This window comes from Patagioenas fasciata, chromosome 4 (genome assembly GCF_037038585.1).
Source record: "Patagioenas fasciata isolate bPatFas1 chromosome 4, bPatFas1.hap1, whole genome shotgun sequence".
NCBI lineage: Eukaryota > Metazoa > Chordata > Aves > Columbiformes > Columbidae > Patagioenas > Patagioenas fasciata.
The window spans coordinates 47,013,139-47,036,743 of NC_092523.1; the positions used below are offsets into that span (position 1 = coordinate 47,013,139).

Sequence of the window (23,605 nt, forward strand, 5' to 3'; positions counted from 1 at the left end):
ATTTTTAGCACTGCATTGTTTAGGGAAGAGGAGGAGGACTGACTCACTGCTTCTGAATGCTTGGGATCTGCAACCCATCTTTAGGAATTCACTTGCATGCTTTAGCAGAGTTGTGCTGCTGCTGGAAGAAGCATGATCATCTTTATTTCCTCTGAACAACACTATGTACATCAAGGACTGCAACCTAGACTGTGGAAAGCAGGAAAGCCCAGAACAGTGTTACCCATCAAATAACGTGTGCACGCATGCCTGCTGTTCTGGTTACCGGAAAACTGGAAAGGAGCTAAACCAAAACAAACCAGTGAAACGGACCAGATAATCTCTCTAAAAACAAATCCCATGATCTCTGGCCAAGGTCATGATTTAAGGAGGCAAACAGATCTAGCAATCTTTTCCCTTTTTTTTTTTTTAAAAACCCAAACAAATAAAAAACAAACAAAAAACCACCACAACAACAAAAATAATAACAACAACAAAAAACAATAACAACGACAACAAAACACAACTTCTGAAGTTGACAAAGCAGCATATAGCCAAGACCTGCTCAACAAAGTTTCAATGGGCTGATACTTAGTTTATTTCAAAAAGCACAGAGATGAATAGGTAGGTAAGTTCAGCTCAATGTGCACAGGGAAAACTATTCTCTGTTGTTTCCATTTGGCCCCTTGGTCATCCAGCAACCTGAGCAGCCCCCTCCGCTCCTCTCCTCCCACCCTCGTGTTTCCACTGCCATCAGGTGTCTTTCTGGATCACTTTTTCTCCTCTCGCTGCCTGCACTCCCTCTTCCGATAAAATTCTGCAATAAGGCTTATACAAACTCTTTGCAGAATAGTTACCTAAGTCAACAGTGCTTCAGTTTTATTTATTACAAAACTACAAAGTCGCAATGACCAAACTCACAATATTTCACACGGTATAGCTCTTATGAAGTCACACTTCTCAATGGGATATAAACGGAAAGACACAGGTTAAAAAAAAAAGGCTTTTCTGCCTACCCTCACACCCAGTCGCCTTGAAAAATGTCCAAAGAAGGTAAATGTGGACTTCAATAAAAATCAGAATAAGACTCATGAAGAAAACTAGTGGAGAAGATAAGCAGCAAGGCACAAAGAACTACAGCGAGCATCCTGGTGAAAAGGCTTTCTTCTCCAGATGTGCCTGTGGTTTGTACTTTAGCAGCCGCAGCACAATAAAGTGTGTCTAACAGCAGAACGGAATTACTCCCTCCCATAAAACAGTCTTCAACTTCTAAAATAACTGAAATCTGTACTAAATTAAGAAATTCATTCACAACGACTTGAGTTCATCTGAAATTGTTTCCTCAAACCTCTTCTTCTAAAATCCTTTAGCCACCCAGATTTCAAGCAACAACCAACGCGCTCTAGAAATGGTGCAGGGGGACCCTGTATTTTTGGGCATCTTGGAGAATCTGCTTGAACAGGATGGAGAAAAGAAAAAAAAAAAGCAGACTTTTTAAAAATCAAGTAGTATATAAACCCCTAGAAACCCCTAGCACAGATCTGGGAGAACAGCAAGTGGCTTATCAGTGAATTGGGCATGCAAATCAGGCACCCATGTGGCCTAAGCCGAACCTGCAACTACTTGTAGACACACACACATACAAAAAAGGAGTCTTGTTTCAGCTAGGCTGAGAAATATCTAAGTTATTTGTTTTGGATGAGTGTACGGGGCCCACTAGTTCAAAATGCACACCAAACATTTTTCTCTGAAGCATCTCTACCGCTGGCAGCAAATCCCAAATATCCTGGCAAGCAGAACATCCACCTTCATTTTCCTTTTTGCTCCATATAATTTAATAATTGCCTGTTCCTTTTGCAATATTTCATAAGGTGATTTCCAAATACTTAAGACAACGATAACTGCTCTGAAATAAATCCTTTAGATTGCCTTTTTTTTAAGCTTCCTTACAATTCAACTTTTAAAAGTCAGCAATTTTCTCTTAGTTCTTCCTAAAAACGAATTAAAAGAGCTGCTTGTCTAATAAAAATACACACTTTAGGCTCCATAAGGAGCCTTGGCATTCTTGACTTTTAATCTCAAATTACCATGTCCCAAACTTCTGCATTTCATGTCTTTTTCAAGAATGCTTTTAGTCCATGAGTATGCAAAACAAAAACATAAATCTCAAAGGCACACAAAGCAGCTCATGCTATTTTTTTTCCTTTTTAAACCTCAAAGCTTTTTAACAAAATTTACTTTTTCCTAGTAATTTGCTTACTCTGTAGCTGCAAAACCCACCAAAAAACCCAAAACAAATAAACCAACCTTTAAACTGCCTGTATAACCACCAGGTTTGTTCTTAAAAAAAACAACACTAAGATCACAAATAATTCTGTCATGTTAACTTTTGCCTATCTTAATTAACAAGCATTGAGAGAGGCAGTCAAACATGAAAGCACCCTGGCCTACTTTATACATGTAAATAAGTGGCTGCTTTTTGAAGAACGCTGTTCAACTCTGGAAACTCAAAAAATCACTTCAAGAGGAGCTACGAGACTCCACACCTCTGAAAGACCATGCTGTTTACCCAAGCCCCTGCTCAGAGTCTCTGAACTCAAAATGAAACATTTTCAAGTGGAGATGTGCTGCCGCACAGCCTTTTTCAGACACTTTGAAAACATGAACCGTAGGGAAAGTGAAGAGGCTTGCACCGTGTCAGACACTGCCTTCTCCAGCTAAAAGCACAGTACTAAGTGCAAACCTTGTGCTGAAATACCACGAAATTTAAATTACTATTCCCATCCTCAGTTTTCAAAGCATTTTACTGAAAGCAGTCAAATTTCACAGCATGGCCCCATGAAAGAAGTAGGATAAAAGAACCTTAAGAAAGGCAGAAGACAAACCACAAACCCAGTTGCCTTCTACCTAAGGAAAGCACACTTATTTTTACTTACTAGATCGTATTTAATTCTGTCCTTGCAACAGTGAAACCATGACGGAAGATTTTAGTGGCAAGGTTTGTTTTTAAGCATAGTCCTGTACTAACGTAATTAGGAATCTAACAGAGGCAGAAACAGATATTCCAGAAGAAACAAATACCGATTCTATCACACCTGCCTCAACTAAATTAATTCCCTTTAAAATAACAATGATCTTGTTTTCTGTTCCTGCAGTGTGTCTCCAGGACAATTAGCAGTATAGAGGGAAGAGACCCAAGTGACAAACGACCTCACCTTTTTAATGTATCAATTGCAGTTCTAGTTTCATTGGTTAAAAGAAAAATTCATTTAATCAACCACACACAATTTTACTCAAAAAAAAAAAAACCTCTCCAAGCCAAGAGCAAAGGGCCAATTTCTGTCAATTCAGCAGCAAACCTCCTTTAAGTGTTTCACTTTCACATGCCAGGGCAACGTGGTATTTCTCCCGCATTTCTTTGTCTGGGAGAGGTGGCTGCTGCCCCAGCGCAGGGAAGAGGCCACGGGCAGGAAGCGCCGTGGGGCTGCAAAGCTCACGGCAGTAGGAAGTTATGCTCTTGTCAAACACCATTGCGCCCAGACATTTCCTTTTGCTATTTACAGCCCCAGCCACAAGCTTCCATCTTGGCAGAAACCATTTTATGTTAGAAGAGTTCAGCAAATCCATGAAAGGGCTCTGTGGTTGCTGATAAGCTTGACCTGCTTAATAATTAAGAGTGATAATCTTCCTACAGCAATTAAGAGCGATAATCTTCCTATGTGACCGCCTAGTGTTCTTTCTGCATTAATCCAAGCCTTTTAGTTTCTTTTTATAATGAAAGAGTACAGGCCTGTGGGACAGCTAAGGCACAGATTTGCTTGGAAGACCTTAATAGCCCAGTGGAAACCTTTACACTGAACCCATTAAAGAGTAAAAAAATCCCCTGCCCTTTGAAACAGAAAAAAAAAAAAGACATTAACTAAAAAGGAAAGTAAGCGAATGCAAGAAAACTCAGCTAGGACTCAAAGAAACAGTAATAATTTCTGCTTTTAAATTATTGTCTTTAGGCTGGACCATTTCAGCCCAAATCATGAAAAACAAAGTATAATCTTTAGGGATCAACCTTTAAGCATAATAATTTACCTATGTGTATCCAATACCATTCCTTGCTCCAGCCAGCATATGAAGACAGACAACCAAAATGGGTTCAATGCAGAAAACTGTGCAACTTAGCTAGACAGTACTTCACTAGATAGCTTAAAATGCCACTACCGTGGAAAAGAAAGCACTACACTACACAGTTCAGATGCATTATGCAGTAAATTATTTTACAAACTGGTAAGACACTGTGGAAGTCTCTCTTGAAAACTCAGATATGTACACCTACTTCAAAATCCTTGTACCAAGCATTTGCTTGAGTAACACATCAAGATCACTCTTCTCAGTGCACGTTTCAGTTTTATAAGGAGAAAAAAATATTACTGCTATTGATTGCCTGAATTATTAAAATTGAATTCCCTCCTCTAACAGCTGAAACTTCATACAAGACTTTCTGAAGCATGTGCAAACCACCCAGAATTCAAACTACATACACTAGCTTTCTAGGAACACCTAATTTTTCATGTCACTGAACAGCATTTTCACAGGTCATACTATATGACTGCAAAAATATAATGTAAAGGAGAAAGACATACAAAGAGAAGGTGCAATGCTACACCCCTTTTAAAGGTACTTTGAGCATGGTGCTCCACAGTGAAGCTGTGGTTACACAGTCATCCTGCAGAGAGCAGGGGAACAAAGCTGCTCACCCCAGGGGCCACTACCAAATCTTAAGGAGGAAAAGTTAAATCTTTAAGTCAGTAACAAAACAGCAACACCAAAAAAGTAGCTTCAGCCCCAAATCATCAACTTTTCATCTCACAGGAGCATCACTCTTTCTTTCTTGCTTTCCGCTCCTCCCAGTTGGGATGTATTACATCCTCTCCAGGCGCCCTCCAAATGTGTCTGTGTCACTTGACAAAGCTTTTCATACTGGTGCAGTAACCTATTGGATCTATGCCATTTTATAGAAGTGATGCATTACATTAATTGGTACACTGGTCATCTATTTTCTATTGAAAAATACGGAACTTTTTCCTATGAAGAACCTTTTAAAATTCCAAGAGCAATAAAAATTTGCAGGCTACTCTTATTGCTCATTCACATTTTAACTGATTGCACTGTGTATTTTCATCATCAAGTATATGCTTCAACAGTTATTTTATATATACCTAAATTCAAATTCTTTCCCAGTTTGCCATACAAAACTCCAGTTATATTTTCAAGTGCCTCCCCTTCTGTGGGCAGAAAAAGCAAGAGAGAATCCTCCACAGCATGGGATCACTTCCACTTTCTCACCCAAAGTCAGTAAACCCCTACGGTGGCAGGACACCAGGCAGGCAGCCTGCCGAATTCCCCTGGCTGCTCTCTTGGAAAAGAGCAGATTGCTGCACTCGCCTGTCTTGTGTCACTCGGCGTTCTGGGTCGCCGTATGCAAAATGGAAAGGCAGCTCCATCATTTAGTGCTATTAATAAAAGGAAGCACTCTCACAGTGTATTTGTGACCTACTCCTAAGTACCACTGTATATTTAGACTTTGTTAGATTACAGTGTTAAAGAAAACATAGATACGAAAAAATTGGCACCAGAAAACTCAACTGGCAAAAATTCAAAAATTTTGTCATTACCAGGATTAGTAGTTACAATGTTTATTGCAGAAATTACCAGGCCCTTACAAAACATCTGGGATCTGCCAAAGCCAATGCACAGCATATGCTCTGAGCCAATTTCTTCTGACATGCAAAATGCTGCAACCTTCTGCTATTAAACGAAGCAGAACCATAGGAAACACACCCTGTTTCACAGGTTTATTAACAAAATGTCTACCACCAAAAAAAGCCTCAGGTATGTTACAGCTGGCACGTTAAACTCTAGAGCTCTGATTTCCAGCAACGGGCACCTTGAGCCAACAGGTTAACATTTGTTTCCTTCAGCAAGATAGCTGGTGGGAGAAGGAAGAGGAGAAAAATGAGCTAAAAAAATTTAGGAGGAAGTCAGCTTTTGATTATTTTGTATCAGTTAAAAAAAAGGGAAAAAAAAAAAAACACCACAAACAAACCACCACACATGCAATCTAGTACCATATTGAGACTCCACCTCCCCTAGATTCTTGCCTTTCCTTCTTTATTTCAAAGCTAAGAAGCTGAGTGGAGTTCACCAACTTGAAATTTTCACCTGTGAAACTAAGGGCAAAGAATCAGCAATGCTATTTTTAGTTTCTTAACGAGCCTCAAACCAGAGGTGTTCTTCCACTGCAAGAACGGATGCACTTTGCTTCTGCATGCTCCACACATTAACCTGTTTGACATGGAGTTTCTCAAGCTGCTTGTGAGGGGAAGAGCTCCTCCGGAAAGGCCAAAGGCCTCTCTACAGCCCAAAGGTGTATTTAACCGAGCTTGGCCGTACATCTCTCGCTGCTCATTCCTCTGCAAGATAAATGGGAGCCCACCGGGACCTGTACAAAGTCCTGGTGAAGCCAGCAGGGCTTTTTGTGAGCAGAGGGGCTGCAGTGAGCTGGGGAACAGGACCAGCCTGGAGCTTTGCCCCTTTCTTAAAGGCAAATTTGAAAGTACAGACCCAGGTGTGACCTAAGCGCATGTAAAAAAGTGCATTCAGTCTCTGAACAAGCTTCATCATGTCACTCCACGGCAGTATTTTAACACTAAAAAAGGAGCAGTGAGGCTTTGTAAGGCAGATCCCTCTTTCAAAATGGAAGATGTGGCTTTTGCCAGGAGTGTGGCAAAAAGACAGAATAAGTACACATGAGGTGCTGCCCCAAACCACGGCCAGCAGTAGGTAACACATGGATTTTCAGCTACCACAGGGTCATGTTTTCAACATCTCAACTTTTCCACAGCTCGTAAAGTTTCAGGCTATAGAGGTAAAATTATACAGGTGCAAATGTTCAAAAGAAGTGTCATTGTCATGCAGCACGACCTGACATCCAAGCCAGACCTCGCGACAAAGCCACGACAGACACTGGGCAACTTGCAGTTCTCCAAGTCCCAAATAAGCTTCCTCAGTTTGGGAACAAAAGCGAAGGTCCCCATCTTATAATCTGAAAGTGTATGCTCTCTATGGCTGGGCACTGCCCTCCCCTCCCTGCACAGCAAACATTTCAGTAATTATTCCAAGAACAAAGCATCCACCAAAATGCAGCCCACCGCTTCAATCACCAGAAAGCATTAATAATTGTTTTTATTTACAATGAGGGGGAAAAAAAAAAAATCCAAGCAAGACTGAAAGCATGGGGACCGGGTTGTGTGTTTGTTTTGAAGTTACTACCCGCATCTGCGGGATCTGCCACATTACACCAGCAACTCCGGCAACGCTCACAAAGGCCAGAAATGCCCCCTTTTCAAAAAGGCAGTTTTTATGCTGCAGAAACTGGGTCAGCAACAGGCCACAGAAATACCTATGCATGGAGTAGGCACCTCGGGGGCTGCAGGCAGCAGGCTTGCAGCAAAGGACTGGAATAAAAGACAGAACATGCCAAGACAGAAATCAGACAATGGCTATTGAATAAAGGCAGTTAATAGCAACAAAGCACGTAAAGTACGGGTCAAGGAGTCGGTCAAGTACAGGCCCTTCAACTCCCTACCCTCCTCCAGTTGCCAGGAATCAAGATTTAGACACAAACCAGCCATGCACATGGCAAACAGCACTAGCAGGCAGGCAAAAAAACTTAAGCAGGCATGTCAAATCCAATGATAAGGAACTACAAAACTTATTCTACAGTATTACATGGCTGCTTACTTCCCAGGGGCAGCACAGTACCCCTTGCTGTTCCAGTCTCATTAAAACCAAAACAAAACAAAAAAAAAACACAAACCACATAACAACAACAAACAAGAATTACATGGTTTATGCTTATGTATGGTTATGATATGCATCACCACCATGTTCAAGTCTTTACTGTTTGTATATTTATCAACGTGTTTATTGCAGAGACCTTAATTTTAAAATGCCAGCTCACATCTTCAGTTGATAGAACAATGTAATTCAACACAAAAAATATATATATATGTAGGCAAAATGTAAGGAGTGACCTACAATGGCACCACGGAGATGACATGCTGACTGCTTTGTACCCTGTGCAATAGCTGACATTAAGTGACCATGCAGCAGGACTGTTGCACACTTCTGCCAGCCAGAATACGGAGATTTGATTCTGTTTTGCACGGACCCTTAAAATAATTTTACATAAATTGAGGTGGTGGTTACACAAAGTGAAAGCAGTTACAAATCAGTCACTCCCTCCTTTCTCTTATTTCACTTCCCTTTTGCCATTGTGTATCTTTCATGGTTAGACTGCAATCTCTTCTTGGCCCTTATCAGTTTTGCCTATCTCTTGAAAGAAGAAAGTTTTCATTTTTCCCTTCCTACCAGTATCTTTGTTCACTTTGCGTTTTTATCAGGGGCAACATTTTTTTTTTCTTCCCTTCACAGTCTTTAGTCATTTTTGCTCTTGTTACCATACTTTCCCACCCCTTGCCTCTCTGGCAATTACACCCTGTCCTTTCCCCACTGCCAAATGCCAGCCCAGACAGGTTCTGCATAGCATCTGAGCATTCTCCAGCACAGTGTCAGGCAAGATGTCTCACCAGCATCACGTGCAGACTCACCGGCTGCCCAGCGTCCCTCGCCCCAGCCAGGCAGCCATGCATGGACAGTGACATCCTGTTTCAGTAAGGTTTTGTCTTAACCATCATGTTGCTCTGAGCTTCAGTAAGAGGCAGCAGGCTGAACAGTTGCGCCCTGTGCAGCGAAGCAGACCGGAGGCATATGAACCAGCTCTCCCAAGCTTGTACCGCTCACCGAGAAAGGTCTGGTGGTTGCACAGGTGTCCTTTACTTTTACAGCAGAAAGTGCTGCAGTACCCGAGGTGCAGACTGCCAGCCACAGTCTCCACCCCTGAACAGCACAGATCGACACCAGGCATCTCGAGTCTCTAAACTTCTACGAAAACCTAATCAGAGAGCACAGGTCAGCATTAATGTGCAAGTCAGAAACACTGAAGGTTTGAAAAAGTTACTGCAACTTCACCTGCTGCCTGGTCCTTTGCAGCAAGGGGAAGCTGCACGTGGCAGGGGAAGCAGCAGGGGCAAGACAGCTTGGTGGGGAACATGAGCACTCCCTCACCTGGGGCTCTGAAATTAGGAGACCTGGCACTTCCTCTCTCTCTGAAGGACTGGGAAAAATAGGCTGCTACCAAGGACAATTCGAAGGAGCTATATTAAGCTACTTGACCATTCTCTGGTAAAACCTCCTCTCTCACTGCAGACGGAGCTGCAGGCGATCAGCCTTCCAACATCTAGAGCTCTGTTCTGAAATTACTCCTTCACCATTGCCCAGGTGCCTGGTGAGGAAGCTTCCCAACAGATAAAATCACATACTGGTGGTGGGGATGGATCCTGCCAGTCACCAAGGGCCAACTCCAGGTCACAGGGCAGGTGAATGTTGCCCAGCTGCTGTGCTTGCAACTCTTCTGTTAGTTTGAAACACTTTTTTTTTTTTTTTAAAATCATGGCTGGTGCAATTTGACCACCACCATACCCTTTACATTGACCTGCTTTCAAGTAACAGATGGGCAACAGTGCCATCATGGCATGTGTGTAAGTGTACAGGATACCACACAACACTATAATTACAGGGCAACAACACTGTGATAGTCTCACGTCCTCAGTGACACTACTGGTTTCCCCTGTCAGCTACTACTTTGCTGCCACCTCCTTCCCCTTGGATGTGCAGCCCTTCAGGCTCTATTCCCCCACCAGGGAGTGGGACTCGGCTGCTGCATCCACAGGTTTGCAGCTGTCTCTCTGGAGAGAGCTGTGCTGGGAGAAGGGTCTGATGAGCCCCTAGGGGACAAAATGGGAAAAAACAGCACTCAGTACAACCTTGCAGTGTAGTTATGAGATGAGCACCACTGGATACCTAGCCAAACAGTGGGCATGGAATGAAGAGAAAGAAAACCACTATTCCTCCAACATCACACATCAAAACTCCATTGCCTCTCCACCCAGAGGTTTAATCTCAAGATACCAATTTAACCATGACACTGGGCAGTACTCATTAATACTGGCAGCATCACTACTCCGAAATGCTTGGGATTTGCAGCTAGTGTGTGGTGCAGGAGCCAACCTGTTACCCCATCACTTCAGCCAGGAGCTGGTGGCTGCACCAAAACCATGGGTGTCCAGCCCTGTGGGTGACAACAGTCACTTGCCAATAACTTTAGTAGAGTCCTTACTTAAAAACACAAACCTTTTACATTTAAGACACATCTAATAATCCTTGTCAGACTGTCTCACTTTTCAAACAGAGAACAAACAACTTCATGCAGCAATTTATGCATGAACTACTGCAAAAGCAACCAGACCTTTCAGAACAACATCTGATATCAAAAACTCTCAATTTTCATGCAAAGTACATCTTCATGCTCTAAGCAGTGCCTCAGCAGCAACCGTCTTGAAAGTATAATTACTTTAAACTTTAATATTACTGCTTCTATTTTCTACCAAACATAGCCAGGTTTTTTAATGAATTGCAGTAACTTACCCTCAAAGAAAACTACTGTATTGGCAGATAATTCACTAAAATTCAACCAGTTTTGCTTTTTATCCTACAGCACTCTCAGGATTCAGCTCTGTCGTGCAACAACTGCTAACACTATAATGTACATGAAGACAGCTTTCAAACTGAGTGAAATCTACCCATAGACCTCAACTGTTTACAAATACCTAGCCTGTAACAGATGGGTAACTAACAGCTTTCACATATTCCCAAGAAAAGCCTTGAGAATATCGTGCACTTTGCTCTGGCACTCCAACACACCCGAGCGAGAAGGACTGAGAGCCTTAAAAAAAAAACCAAACCACACACGTGCATTTTCAATTACTTGTGGAAACTGCACCTCTCATCCAAACGCACTGAGCAACGGAGTTGAAAGGCAGCACAATATACAGGAACCTCAAGACCTTGGAAACGATACAAAGGATCCTCCTCACAAATAATACAAAAACAAGCATGCATCTGTTTTTTCTCTCTCCAGTGCTAAACACACCACACTGAGACTACTGGCTCAGAATCAACGAAGTCTCCAAAGTCCCTCTTTGTTCCAAGTGTATTCCCAATGGTGTGTGTATTCCCACAACACGCTTCTCCAACAAACAGGGACCAGTGTCTGAAATGCCTGGAGAAGGCATTCAAGCATATACACGTGTATTGATGTGGCCTAACTTCAGTTTGATACATGACTGCTGAAGCCCCTTCTTTCTCATTGATAAGAAACATACCCACAGCTACAGCACTGCAAAGAGTTGCCTGATCCCATCAAACCCACGTGCTGCCCACGGACAAACTCTTCAGAAGTGCTCGCTGGGAAAAGAGCACCAGCAGGATGACACGTGGCTTTTTTTTTTTGGCTTAATTTTCATAACCAGAGAACACAGAAATAATTGAAGCAGCTTCACAAGAAAGGTCAAGACCTCAGTACACTAGCAAACTTAAAAAAAACATTAAGTATTAACATTTGGATCCACTGCTTGCCAAACACTGTCGGCTCTAGAAGCAGCATGCAGAAGTTGACGGCAGCACTTGCAGTGACTCAAGGCCGGTCTCTAGAGTTCCTGCATGTCTGAGAGCCTGTGCAACAATCCCGTTTTGGACCCTCTCCCAGGACTCGCAAAAGCTTTTCAAGCATACACCCACCACACGGGTGAGTGGGAGAAGCTGTCCAGTAGATCAGGAGGGGAAACAGGGCCGTAACAACATGGTAGCATTCAGCGGGCACAGAGAGGAACAAAGAACAGTAAAACAAGAGAGACTGTAACTTTCCGCTTGATCACTTATCAGCATTCACACGTGACTAAAAACAAGCTTAGAAATTCCCACTCAAGAGATAAATATATACGTGCTACCAACAAGGCAGACAGTAGCAGAAACGAAGATAAGTAGATTACGTATTGGTCATTTATCTCTTTATCTACTTTGTAATGCTGAGACTGCCTATTTAATTCCGCATTAACTTTTTTTTGAGATAGAGGTGCAGAGGTATGTGACAATAGAACTATCCACAGAAAGTAACCAGGCCTCAGAGAGAAACATTAAAATAATGAACAGTAATCAAAAAAAAACTGGAAAGCAATTTATTAACTCAAAAGAAATACTGATACATTAGAACAATTTTGACTTAAGGTTACTTTTTCTTCTTCATATATATCATTTGGGTTTCTGAAACTCTTCACAGGAATTTTGAAGTGCACCAGATTTAACATCCTATTGATATCCAAGCCTCTAGAAGGCCAGAACAGTTTAAAATCCTAAGACTATAAATGAACTAATTTATAATGAAGGCAGAGTAACATTACTTCAAATGTCACCATCCCATCACCCAAAAGAACAGTTTCTAACCAATCTAGGCTTATAAAATAGTGAGTTGTTTTCTGCATTTCTCATGTTTCCTTAAGGAGCATGCTTTTGCGAACAAACATTTTAATAAAACTTTTTCTTGCTCAGAAAGCCAACTTTGAACGTAAACACAAACCACGAACCAGAGACATCACAGCCTGTGCTTTCGACAGCACTGAACATTATACACCATTTTAACTTTTTCCTTTTTACTTCCAAGTCTTTACAGCTTCTTCATGTGTCTTCAGGAAGTTTTGCAATAAAAGCTGGCTTTTATCTGGCAAAACCAAAAGGCATTATTTTGCACTTCAGATTTCTTAATTTTGACGGCTGTGGATTTCTGGTGTATAGGTGGGGGAGATGGTAAAACCACCAACTACAGCTCACTAGGTACTGCAGTAGATATCTTGAAGCACACAAGAGGTTATTGGAGGATGAGAACTTCACAAGAGAAGAACAGAGGGCTACTTCTCACCCTCCCCTTGGAAAACATTTTCCCTTCTCTTGGCTTTTTCCTCATAATTCTTAGGAAAAACAAACAAACAAACCCCAACAGTTTCTTCCCAGTGATTGTTTCTGATGGAGGAATTCCCATGTATAAAATTCATATAAAGTCCATTTGTTCTACAGAAAGCAAGGTCTGTTTTGTTCATATATATGCAAAAAATACTCTGAGTTGTCCTCATCTAATTGCACTTTCTAAAAGTTACCAAGCCACAATCGTACACCACTTTGGGGGTCGGAAGGTAGAGAGGGAGATCAGGATTATTAACACACCCCAGCTTTGCCCTCTATCATCCTTGTCTCAGGTGGCAGCCTGGACAGTACACAGAATGGTGGACCCCTCAGAGGACAAGCAGACACCTAAATTAATCATACCAACCAGGTGTTTCTCCTAGGCTACTAGATCATTTTATTAAAGCCAACTCTTCTACAAATACAAAGCAAATATTTGCAGTGAGTACTCGGACTCTGTAAAAGAGTTAATGCACACTGTCGTCACATTCAAGTATAGTATTTCATACACTTTTCCTCTCCCTGAAGTGGAGAGGACTATTTTGTCCCGATGAAGAGAGGAGTCGGTCATTCTGCAACCACCACCACAAAGAAAAAGTCTCTTCCCAAAGCAGCTACTGAGGAAAGTGGATAAAAAACAATGTTGAAGACAGTATAACTAAGATTTGTTTAAAACGTAGGCTTGAATTTCTAACCAATACTGAACTGAAAGAGCTACAGATAAGCTATGTGCTTTGTTTTCCTGCCATGTTTTTACTTATGTTACTATGGCAAACACCAAAATTACTATAAAGGCTCTTTCACCTACTTGCCTACAAGCCATACACTCAGAGCCACAGCCAGGGCAGGAATGTACCTGTCCCAGAGCAATTTCCTATTCAGATTAAAATACGTGAGGCATTATAAGCTATGTTTGTGTTACTTTTTAGTCTCTGGAAAAATGAAAGTCAGGTAACAGCATCACCTTTAACACTTTATTACACCATGTCAGAGAGATCTCAGTTAACTTTATACTCAGCTCCGAATAATCAGTCCGGTGTGTTGAGGCTGATGATGCAAAAGTACAGTTTGCAAATTCCTGAAAGTGAGCAAGCTGCTATTTTTTGTTTTTCTACTTTGCCAATTTGTGGCAAATTAACAGCAGAAAAACTATTACTCTAAATGTTTACAGGATATCGATTTTCAGATTGCTGACAACAGTCTATTATTTCAGATGTCTACAATTTAACTGCATAATGGTAAAATTAATATGACTGCAAGTTAAGCCCTCTTAAGGGCAACTAAGAAGCAGCTATTAGGGAAGTGAAAATAATAACAAATGTAGAGATATAAAGCTAAATCTTTTGTGGCCTACTGCCCACAAATCAAAAGGACCAGTTCAAGATAAAACACACATCTGAAATTCATTATTAGTGTATTAAAATACAAAAGTAGAAGCATAAGAAGAGAGGTCCTGCTCTGAACTACCTGTATTATAGAGGCAGCATGTACGGACTAAGGGGACACTAAGTTACAATGATTAGGACAAGGACAAACATGCCTCAGCAGCTGTTTGCTTTTCCTTTTTTTTTCCCCCTCTAAACACACAAGATGTGTCCTAACAGCCCATTTTTCAAAACAAGGCAGGTTAAATTTAACAAGAAAAATGCCACATTCCAGAGGAGACTTGCAGAGCAATCGCAGCATGCAGCTGCTTGGCATTAAGAGCTGACGCTCCCCATGTGTTTGCTGAATGACTATCACAGACAGCCTGTGCCACCACACGAGCTGTCTTTGCTCCCGCACAGCTTTGCAGCCAGTGCTGAAACAAACAGAATGGGAAATGACACCATATGCCCTTGTCCCACCTGCTCAGATCAAGATTGTCCTACCTCTAAAGACCACGGATGCTGGGTGCGCTCTGACCCAAAGCATAGGCTACAACAGCCTGAAGAAAACGAAAGCTGTGCTCAATAAGTTATGTACGTGTGTATGCACCTGCCCCAACTCTCCCTACAGTGGCAGGCCACACGATTCACCACACCATCCACCCAAAACCCATCACTGCCTCCAAGGCTATCCATCACAGAGATGCAAATCCTCCTACCTAACAGCCACTGATTCAGCAGGACATTATTCCCAACACACGACAAGATGCTCTCCCTCTCAGCCCCGCACTTTTGGGGACTAGCCTACTCATCTATCTCACCAACAGCGAGCACAGCAGCAGATCTGGCCGGGCTCCTCCTGGACTGCAGAAGATAAGGGAGCAGAGAGTCGGCCTTGGCACAAGTACCCCCACACAACCACCCACTCCACCCGCAGGCCAAAAGGCAGGTGGAAGAAGAGACAGAAGAAAAAGCAGGATGACACTCTGAGGTCTGGAGCAGAGGTTCACCAAGACACAGCCAGGCTCCTTGGGAGCAGTTTGGGAGGAGCACAAGAGAGATGCTGGCCTGCAGGGGAGCCACCTTGCCAGACATAGCTCCAGTGTCGGGTCCAGCACTCACCCAGCACAGTAGGAGGAAGAGAGTAAGGGAGCAATGCTGTGCACATTTTCAGCTGACGTTGCCACAGAAAGCAACAGGGAAACCGAGAAGAGAATGATCACAAGTAAACATGAACCTGGGAAGGGAAAAAAATAAAAAAAGTGCTTTTAATCCAGAGGAGCTTTCTGATATGACCTGCAGGGCTGCACAAGGCAGGGGACAGCACCGTGGCAGCAGATGGCAAGACAGTCTCTTCATCTTGCAGTACAGAAACCACAACTGTTTCAGGCCCAGACAGAAACTAAAAAGAAAGAAGAGATGCCATAAGGAGGCACACAAGAGGTCTGCAGGAGAGACAGACAGCTGAGAAAGTCAGAAAAGAAAGTGAAGATAAAATTAACAGAAGATCCAAGACACCAAAACATAAAGCCCAGTTTACTTGTCCATTTAAAATAGGTCATTACACGTGAAAACATTTACTCCAGCAGCACACATCCAAATACAGCTTCTTCACGTTCACTAATCCCTGAGCAAACAATAACCTCACAGCCTCAACTGGGAGGAGACTGTCACTGCCTGCTATTTTTACCAGTACAGAAACTGGGGTGAAGACAGCCTGTGTGGCTTTTCAAGGCAGCATGAGCCATATGAAAGCACAAGTGTTAGTTCTCAATCACCACACCGAGATTGTCTTCATTTCTCAAAGTCACATTGTCACCCATAGATAAGAAAGTCCATTTTAGGCCAGTGTACAAGCCAACATACAGATCAGTTGCTGATCTGATCATGGGAATCTTCCAGCCCAAGAGGACTCACAACAGCCAGGGAAATACATACATACATACCAGCAGGGTTTTTTCAATACAAACAGACAAGATTTTGATGATAAGTAGAGATTGCAACAGTGTATAAAAGAGTAATTAAATCTAGCCACACATCACCTTTAAAATATTTCAGTTAAGGTCAATTAGGACCTAATGTGAGAACGGAAGTTTGACAGTTCTTCGCAAAACGCAGCAGGATGGTCTCATTTGCCATTAACTCCAGACCCCAGAGAGCCACAGCACCAGCTCCTCAGTCTGGTGTCAAATACAACACTGCTGGCTTAGGCTGCTGCTCTCATTTCAGAAATGCCTGAAAGCAACTCAGAAATAAATAAACAGATAGCTGGCTCATTTGTTAGCACACAGCACTGGCATGCAATGTCCTAGAGAAATTTAACAAAAAAATTTAAAAAAGAGAAAGAAAAAAAAAAAAGGCTTTTTTGCAAAAGCACCAATATTTTGGAATAAGCAATGCACATGAGAACACAGCTATCCCTAACGGCATGTAATACAAAGTTCAGCAAGGCAAAGTTCATCAATGAATGAATTACAACACATAAAACAGAGATAAAAGATGAAAGCAGCAAGAGTTCAGCCTGCCACCCGAGCTGTACCTGTGCAAGGAAGGAGAAGAAGAGTGACAGTGATAGTTCCTTCCAAAACAACGTTTCCTCATCTAGAAGAGATTGTCCCAGCTTTGTTGACCTAACAATTTTGCCCAGTAAGTTGTGGTTTGTTTGTTTGGGGTTTTTTTGGGTGTTTTGTTTGTTTGTTTTTTGGGTTGTCTTTTTGGTGTGGTTTGTTTTTTTTTTTTTCTAATTCTAGCTTAACAGTATTCTCTGTGTTGCCTACAGGTGTTTCCTTAGGGATTTTCACCCAAGCAGAACAGGTAGGTCTGTGCATCTCATTTCCACACCTCTACTTCCAAGGATTATATAAAGTGTGCTCAATAAGTTATGCACGTGTGTGTGCACCTGCCCCAACTTTCCCTACAGTGGCAGGCCACATGATTCACCACACCATCCACCCAAAAACCATTTGTTTCTTTAGGCTTCCAGTAAAACTTAAAATAAGCAGTCCCTTGGTGATCTGGTGAAATTCTAGTGTAGGATACAATAGCAATGAACAATTAAAACGAAAAGCTAACCAACATCAAAGCAAAGGTTTTGGTGAAACCCAGTGAAAACACCCATTCCATTTACACTGTACAAACGCATCACCTTATGCAAATGTATTTATGGCGATTAAAAAGCTTTTTCCCCAAGAAATGCAGCTCTTTTTAATGTACACATGGATTTCTGCTTCTTCTATACATCTTCTTAAAAACTATTAAAAACTTAATAAAAGCAACTTTTGCTATTACAAGTTAGGGCCAAGCATATATCCTAGGAGAAGTCTTCACAAAATGTTTAAAATACTTTAGGGGGCTAAGTTTAATGACAATCTAAATGATCAGTGGCACACAATACAAGCTTAGGTAGAAAACATTGGTTTAGGATGGTTCATTTCAAATAGTTTAAGCACTCACTGACACTCCCATTAAACTACCTTTTAGCTTTTCATCTTGAAACACTTTCTCCACGTGACTTCAATAAAGACATTTAAAAAGTAATTAGAACATAAAACAACGAAGTTTTTTGCTATTTGGATATTTCTTCTGGCACAATTTTTTCTATCTTTTCAGTAAGAAAAAAAAAATATAAATCTGGTTGATGTTAGCCTGTTTTCCTGGCCTATCTGCCACCCAAGCCAGCTACCTGGTAGACAGGTCTACCACCAGACCCATGTCATCATTTTGCAAGAACTGGACTGCCAGAAATTATGGCACTAAGATTACAGATTTTTTTGAAGGACGAGTCACTCGTAACCTTTTGGACCTCTGAAGTGTCTTAACAGCCCATCCACAGCACCCGACTTGTCTGTGTATCCTGATTGGAGAGGGGATGAAGTTGTGGCCAGTGAGAAATTGCCATGTGCAATCTCACACTGTGAAGCAGGCTCATTCCCCCCCAGCCACCCTGGGAAGCAAAAGTTATAATTACATCTCGAAAGTATCCGCTAAATCCCTGACTAATTTTGCAGCTTGTGCACCTTAATCGCTTTGTTGTCTCTCACAGTGCTATTAAACTACCTCCTTGCTATCTGTACCTTCCAATTTCTCTTCCGTGTCTGGAGCACTATTTCACAGACACAGCGAAAGTCATAGCATTAGGAGTAATCCCACTTGGCAATCAGGAGAGGTCAAAGTGCCGGGTGCCAGCTGTCACTCCACTGTCACTCTGGGCTGCACCCCAGTCCTGGCAGGAATCCCCCAGGGGCTGATACCATCTCCTGCCCCAAGCAGCTCCAGTCCACGGGGTGAAATGTTCTCCCAGTGATCAAAGGCAAAGGTCCAAGAGAAATGCTTCACTGAACTAACTGCATAACACTTGTAATTTTCCTAGCAGCTGATACCTACCTACTCAGAGCAAAATATGCCATAACTGTCACAGGTAAAGGCTGGAAAACGTCCTCTTACTTGCTAATTATATACCGTACTCTTAATATTGTATGGCTTTCCTTTTTCATGGACTGTTAATGCACATCACATATTAAGTGTGCATGCTTCACATCTCGAGTACAGTAGTTTATTCTGGTGCAAATGTTCTTTAAAAGGTCAGCTGGGAAACTGGATCCTCAAAGGCCTTTCTCCAGAAGTCTTCAAAACCAAGGATTAAGTATGCCATACATGTGGAAATTTATTTTTAGTTTTGGTAGTCCAGTGTCTGCTTCCTTGAAGTGGAAGGCTAAAAGTTTCAATAGTATTATTTGTCCACATCGCCTAACAGTATTGTCCCTTCATCTGTGCCAGACGTCTGCATTTGACTCATTCTGCTGCCTTAGCAAAATCATAATAAAGAAGTAAGTACCTACATATTCAAAGCTTGCCACTGTGAACAGAAGTGAACAGTCACCAGCAAGAAGGGAAAAGAAAAAGAAAAAACACCAACCAAAACAAAACTAAAACAACAAACAAACACCACACAAACACACCACCACACGCAACCAAAAAACCTTTCTGTCAACATCTGTCATTGACTTTCTTCCAACAAAACTTCCTAATCCAAAGTTGTTCTAGAAGGCACCTTCTTACTGCTGACTTTCGAATGTAGGAAAGTTTTTTAAGGAAACCTGAAGCTTTTTTAATAGGCTGGTCCAAACACACATGGCTTTAATTCTGTCAAAGACTGAGGCCTGAAGTACCTTCAGCAACTCAAGTATCTACTCTCCAGCATTTCTTATTTCAGAGTCTGATTCAGAGAGAAAGCAACCTGTGGTAGCATCCAAGCAATCAGAAAGGCAGGAACGGTAGGCTGGAAATTAAGGAGTTGCTAATTACCTTTTTCTCACTCAGGGCAGCTGCAAACCCACAGACCTCCAAACTCATCTCCGAAATAGCTCTTTTCAAAAATTGCTATTTTGACAATGTCTTTTTTACCTCCATACAAGCTTCTGTATTTGTTAAAGCTAAACCTAAGGCAGAAATAGTAAGACTACATCCATCCTCCTTATGCACTTGCCAACAACAGCAAACCAAGAAGCCCACCCCAAATGGAAGGTCCTGAGATACACATGCACAAGAAGTCAGTTAACAGAAAATTAATACTTTACTTTTTTTTTTTTTTAAATAGGTTAGCAAGTTCCCAAGAGAGTCCTTTAACCTAGAATTTTAAAAAACCTGAATAAAACAGTGTTTTGGGAAGAGACTTTCTCCTTTATGCCTCAAGATGCTGAACTGTTCATACTTTCTTCAGCTCTGGGGAAAATTCAGAATTCTCTATCTCCATTAACTTCTGTTCATACTGCTACTTTAAGGTGCTTTGCTTCTGGTGCTCTAGGGGCTCCACATCAAATTTCAGTAGCTTTAGCTGATTTCCCTAGGGCATGCTGGCAGACAATGAGGTGGAGATGCTGCAAGCTTTCAGGTTTTGCTGCTACAGGAAAATGAAATCCCCATGATTTCACCATATAGTAACATAAATCAAGGGAATGAATGCTTATCTGGAAATAAACTAATGAATTCTAATCTTTCTATTGTACCTTTGCTATGTCTTCCTCATGATAGTGTTCCTTCAGTATAGAGAGCACACACAGACTGGTGTTTACATATGGCAGCAAACCAAAACAGTTTAAAAGATGCACACAAACCAGTGTCTGTTTCGGCAAGTTTCCTGAAGCATTTCAGTATGACAACAGAAGGATGTTTCCATCCATGCAAGTGAACCTTATAAACTTATAAAGTTCATTTTTGGAAATGAGTAATTACTAGAAAAATCTTTAAGCACCTGAATGACCAAAAAAAAAAAAAAAAATCAAACCACTTTTTCCTATTTCCTACCTGAGTCTCAAGAACTATTTCTCTTTCAATAATATTTTTATTATTGCCATAGTAGCCAGTCACTCCATCTACCTCCAGAAAAAAAACAGGCAGGTGATTTTTTTCTTCCCCTAAACTGCATCTCTGCCTACTAGCAAAAATCACAGAAACCACCTCAAGCACAGCATCAGAGACTGCTGTCTTCTGGCTGCCTCTCAATAAGGAGAACATGCTTAGGCATGCAGTGAAAACTTTGCATCAAAACCACGGCAGCCCCCAGCTGAAAATCAGAAAGTTCTGTATTTGTACAGGGAAAAACACAGCTTTTAGTAGTTCACCCCTCTTTTTCCAAGGCCAGGAGGGGAAAAACAATTCCCCTGTGCAGCTAGGAATTGGGGGACATAAGTAGGTAAGCAGAAACCATCAGCATCAGCTGTCAGAGGCAGCAGTAATTCTCCCACCCTGTGTCTCTACCTCTTTGTCATTCCCATGGAGGTGAAGCACAGGAGTCTAATGTGGTGCTGGGTTCAGACCAGGCAGCTCCCAACGGGGCAGAACGAGGGAGAAAAGCTGCACAAAGCATCGCAGCGCAGGACAGACCCATCCTGACCTTCCCCTTTCCACCCCCACACCTGCCCCTTCTGCCAGCTCCCAGCCAGGCTTGTGTTTTATCAGATCTATTCGCACTCAAACACGAGCTAAGGGCAAAGAGGGGAGATAAACGAGAAAAGCATTTCTGGCTAGCTGCAGCCATGGGAGCGCAGTGGTGTTACATGTGTTTATTTTAAGTCTTGTGATCTTTCTGGCTGGCACGGCACCGAAAGCAGTACCCACATTAACACGTACCAAAGGAAGGAAGTGTTTCACTGGTAGATGTCCAAGCATTTTAATCTGGACGCTCAGAGGAAGCAAAATGTGTATTTAAAAAATAATCTGTGAAGCTATTTACCCAGTCCTTCAAAATAGAGGAGGCCTGATATTAACAGAAACAGCAAAGTTGAGGCTACAGTTCTTAAGAGCTTTATTATTTATCTGATTTCAAGAAACAAGGCAGGATATTTATTGTTCCGCAGTAATACATTAAGAAGCCTTTGGCTTTAAATCTTCTTTACATCCCTCCCTGTCCCTGTACCTGTTAACACTCCAAGACTACTTATGTTTACAAATACTGGAACTGAAAACTGCACTCTTGTTTAAAGAAATGAATTACAAAATGTGCAACAAAGCAGAATAAACACAGATTTTGTGTGTATTTGTGTAAAAGCAATTAAAAGTTTATGCAGATTAGAGATAAAATAAGGAGAAAGAGATGCAAGAGGGCAGTTCAGTCTTGCATACACTGCACACTATCTTCTGGTTTTGCTAACAATATTAACATTAGTTGAGAAAATTGTAAGCCACAAGTAATGGAAGTGTATTTAATATGCAGCAGAAAAAAATAAAAATCATTTTTAGTAGTTCTCCCAGTTACATTTCACTATTTCCTAAAGCAAAACCCAAAATGAGCTTCGCTACTCTTGTTTCCACTTGAGTTTTACTTACCTTTGCTCTTGTGGATGCTCTTCCACATCCTCCTCTGAGTCAGCCTGACAAACAGAGAAAACACTACATAAGGATCTCAGAATTGCAACATGGTGCACTGGACATATGTACCACTTTTAACTGCTCCAAAGATGGACTCCCACCTGACTTGCTTGCAAGATGAACTCAAATCTCAAGTTCCTTCAGCAATTCCTTTACAATTCATGTGAGGTAGATGCTGGCCATCTCATTTGAGGTTTCAGCTCATTTTGCCAAGATAAATGGTGACTTAACATGGCTACTACATTATTTATTTTTTTCTAAACATCAACTGAACAGACTAATTTTCCATTTATACAAATGCACCTATACAAAATTCTGCTCACATACACAATTTCAATCTAAAACTATCAATTGTCCTTAAACTACAGGAAGGTTATCCATTCACCTTCAATTTATCTGCCCCGTGTCAGTAAATTTCATTAGCCAGTACCTGAGAAAATAGTATGCAGAATGCCTTGAAATTCAAATCACATGGTAACCCCAAAAGCAAAGGCCAAGGCACTATGTTCCAAAAGAGACAGTGAGATTCCAAACCCAGATCCTACCAATGACCAGCAACACATATAGAAACTGTGGAGAGTAGAAACTTTAAACACAACAGCTTAGCTCAGCTACTGGACTAAGGTAATTTTTGAGACACGTAGTTAACAAACTGTGCCAGCTTGCAGTTGGCAACTGGCGGCTTTGAGCTGTCTGCAGAAATGAACTCAAGCGCTGGTTCAATGAGCTCCCTGCAGGAAATCCATTTAAAACAAGCAGGTAGCCGCTCTGAACCAGCCAAGATCTCCAGGAAAGCTTTAGGTACAACTCAAAATGGAGCATATTATAGCCACCCAACCCGCACTGATGAAACTGGGGACAACTTTAGGGAGATTAACATTTTTCAAAAAGAGGTCACAGTTATCCCATCAAGCACAGCTTGGTAACTTGCGACACTATCACCTGCTTCTGCAGTAGATGGGACAAGACACAAGCTACAGACCTTGGCAATGAAAAGGTAGGAAAAAAACCCTTCTGAAATTAAAAGGGTGCACCTTCCACCATCCCTCCTACACATTTTCCACCTAAGAGCATCATGGAACATGCCCCAAGTCACCGGCTTTGACTCCAGCTCCTATTTTCACTACATACTCCTATTTTCACCTGCACAAACACCGAACATCTTTCTACAGGCTTCAAATGCTTAAGCAGACCAGGCAGCCCTATTCATCCACTGAACAGGACAGACAGCAGGATTTCGGGAGACCTGAGCTGCGTGAAGGGAAAAAAATGACAATCATGATAAGACAACAAACATAGTTAATATCATTAATCAAAATTAACACCATTATGGCTAAAATAATGATGCTATAGCTAACATTATTATAGATATTGCCAAAAGCTACCAGATGCATCTAAACTTCAATCTTTTGTCACAAGCAGTTCAT

General features: G+C 41.6%; 1 protein-coding gene across 5 annotated transcripts in view; it reads right to left on the reverse strand.

Moving 5' to 3' along the window:
* The window catches only part of TMEM131L (transmembrane 131 like), an 84,625-nt gene that overhangs the window by 54,466 nt on the left and 6,554 nt on the right, over window positions 1–23,605 (reverse strand). For all 5 annotated transcript variants that reach the window (XM_065836622.2, XM_065836620.2, XM_071807778.1 and 2 more), the window contains exon 3: window positions 22,137–22,180. In XM_065836622.2, the coding sequence (XP_065692694.2) occupies window positions 22,137–22,180 (44 nt within the window). The remainder of the gene's footprint in view (window positions 1–22,136; window positions 22,181–23,605) is intronic.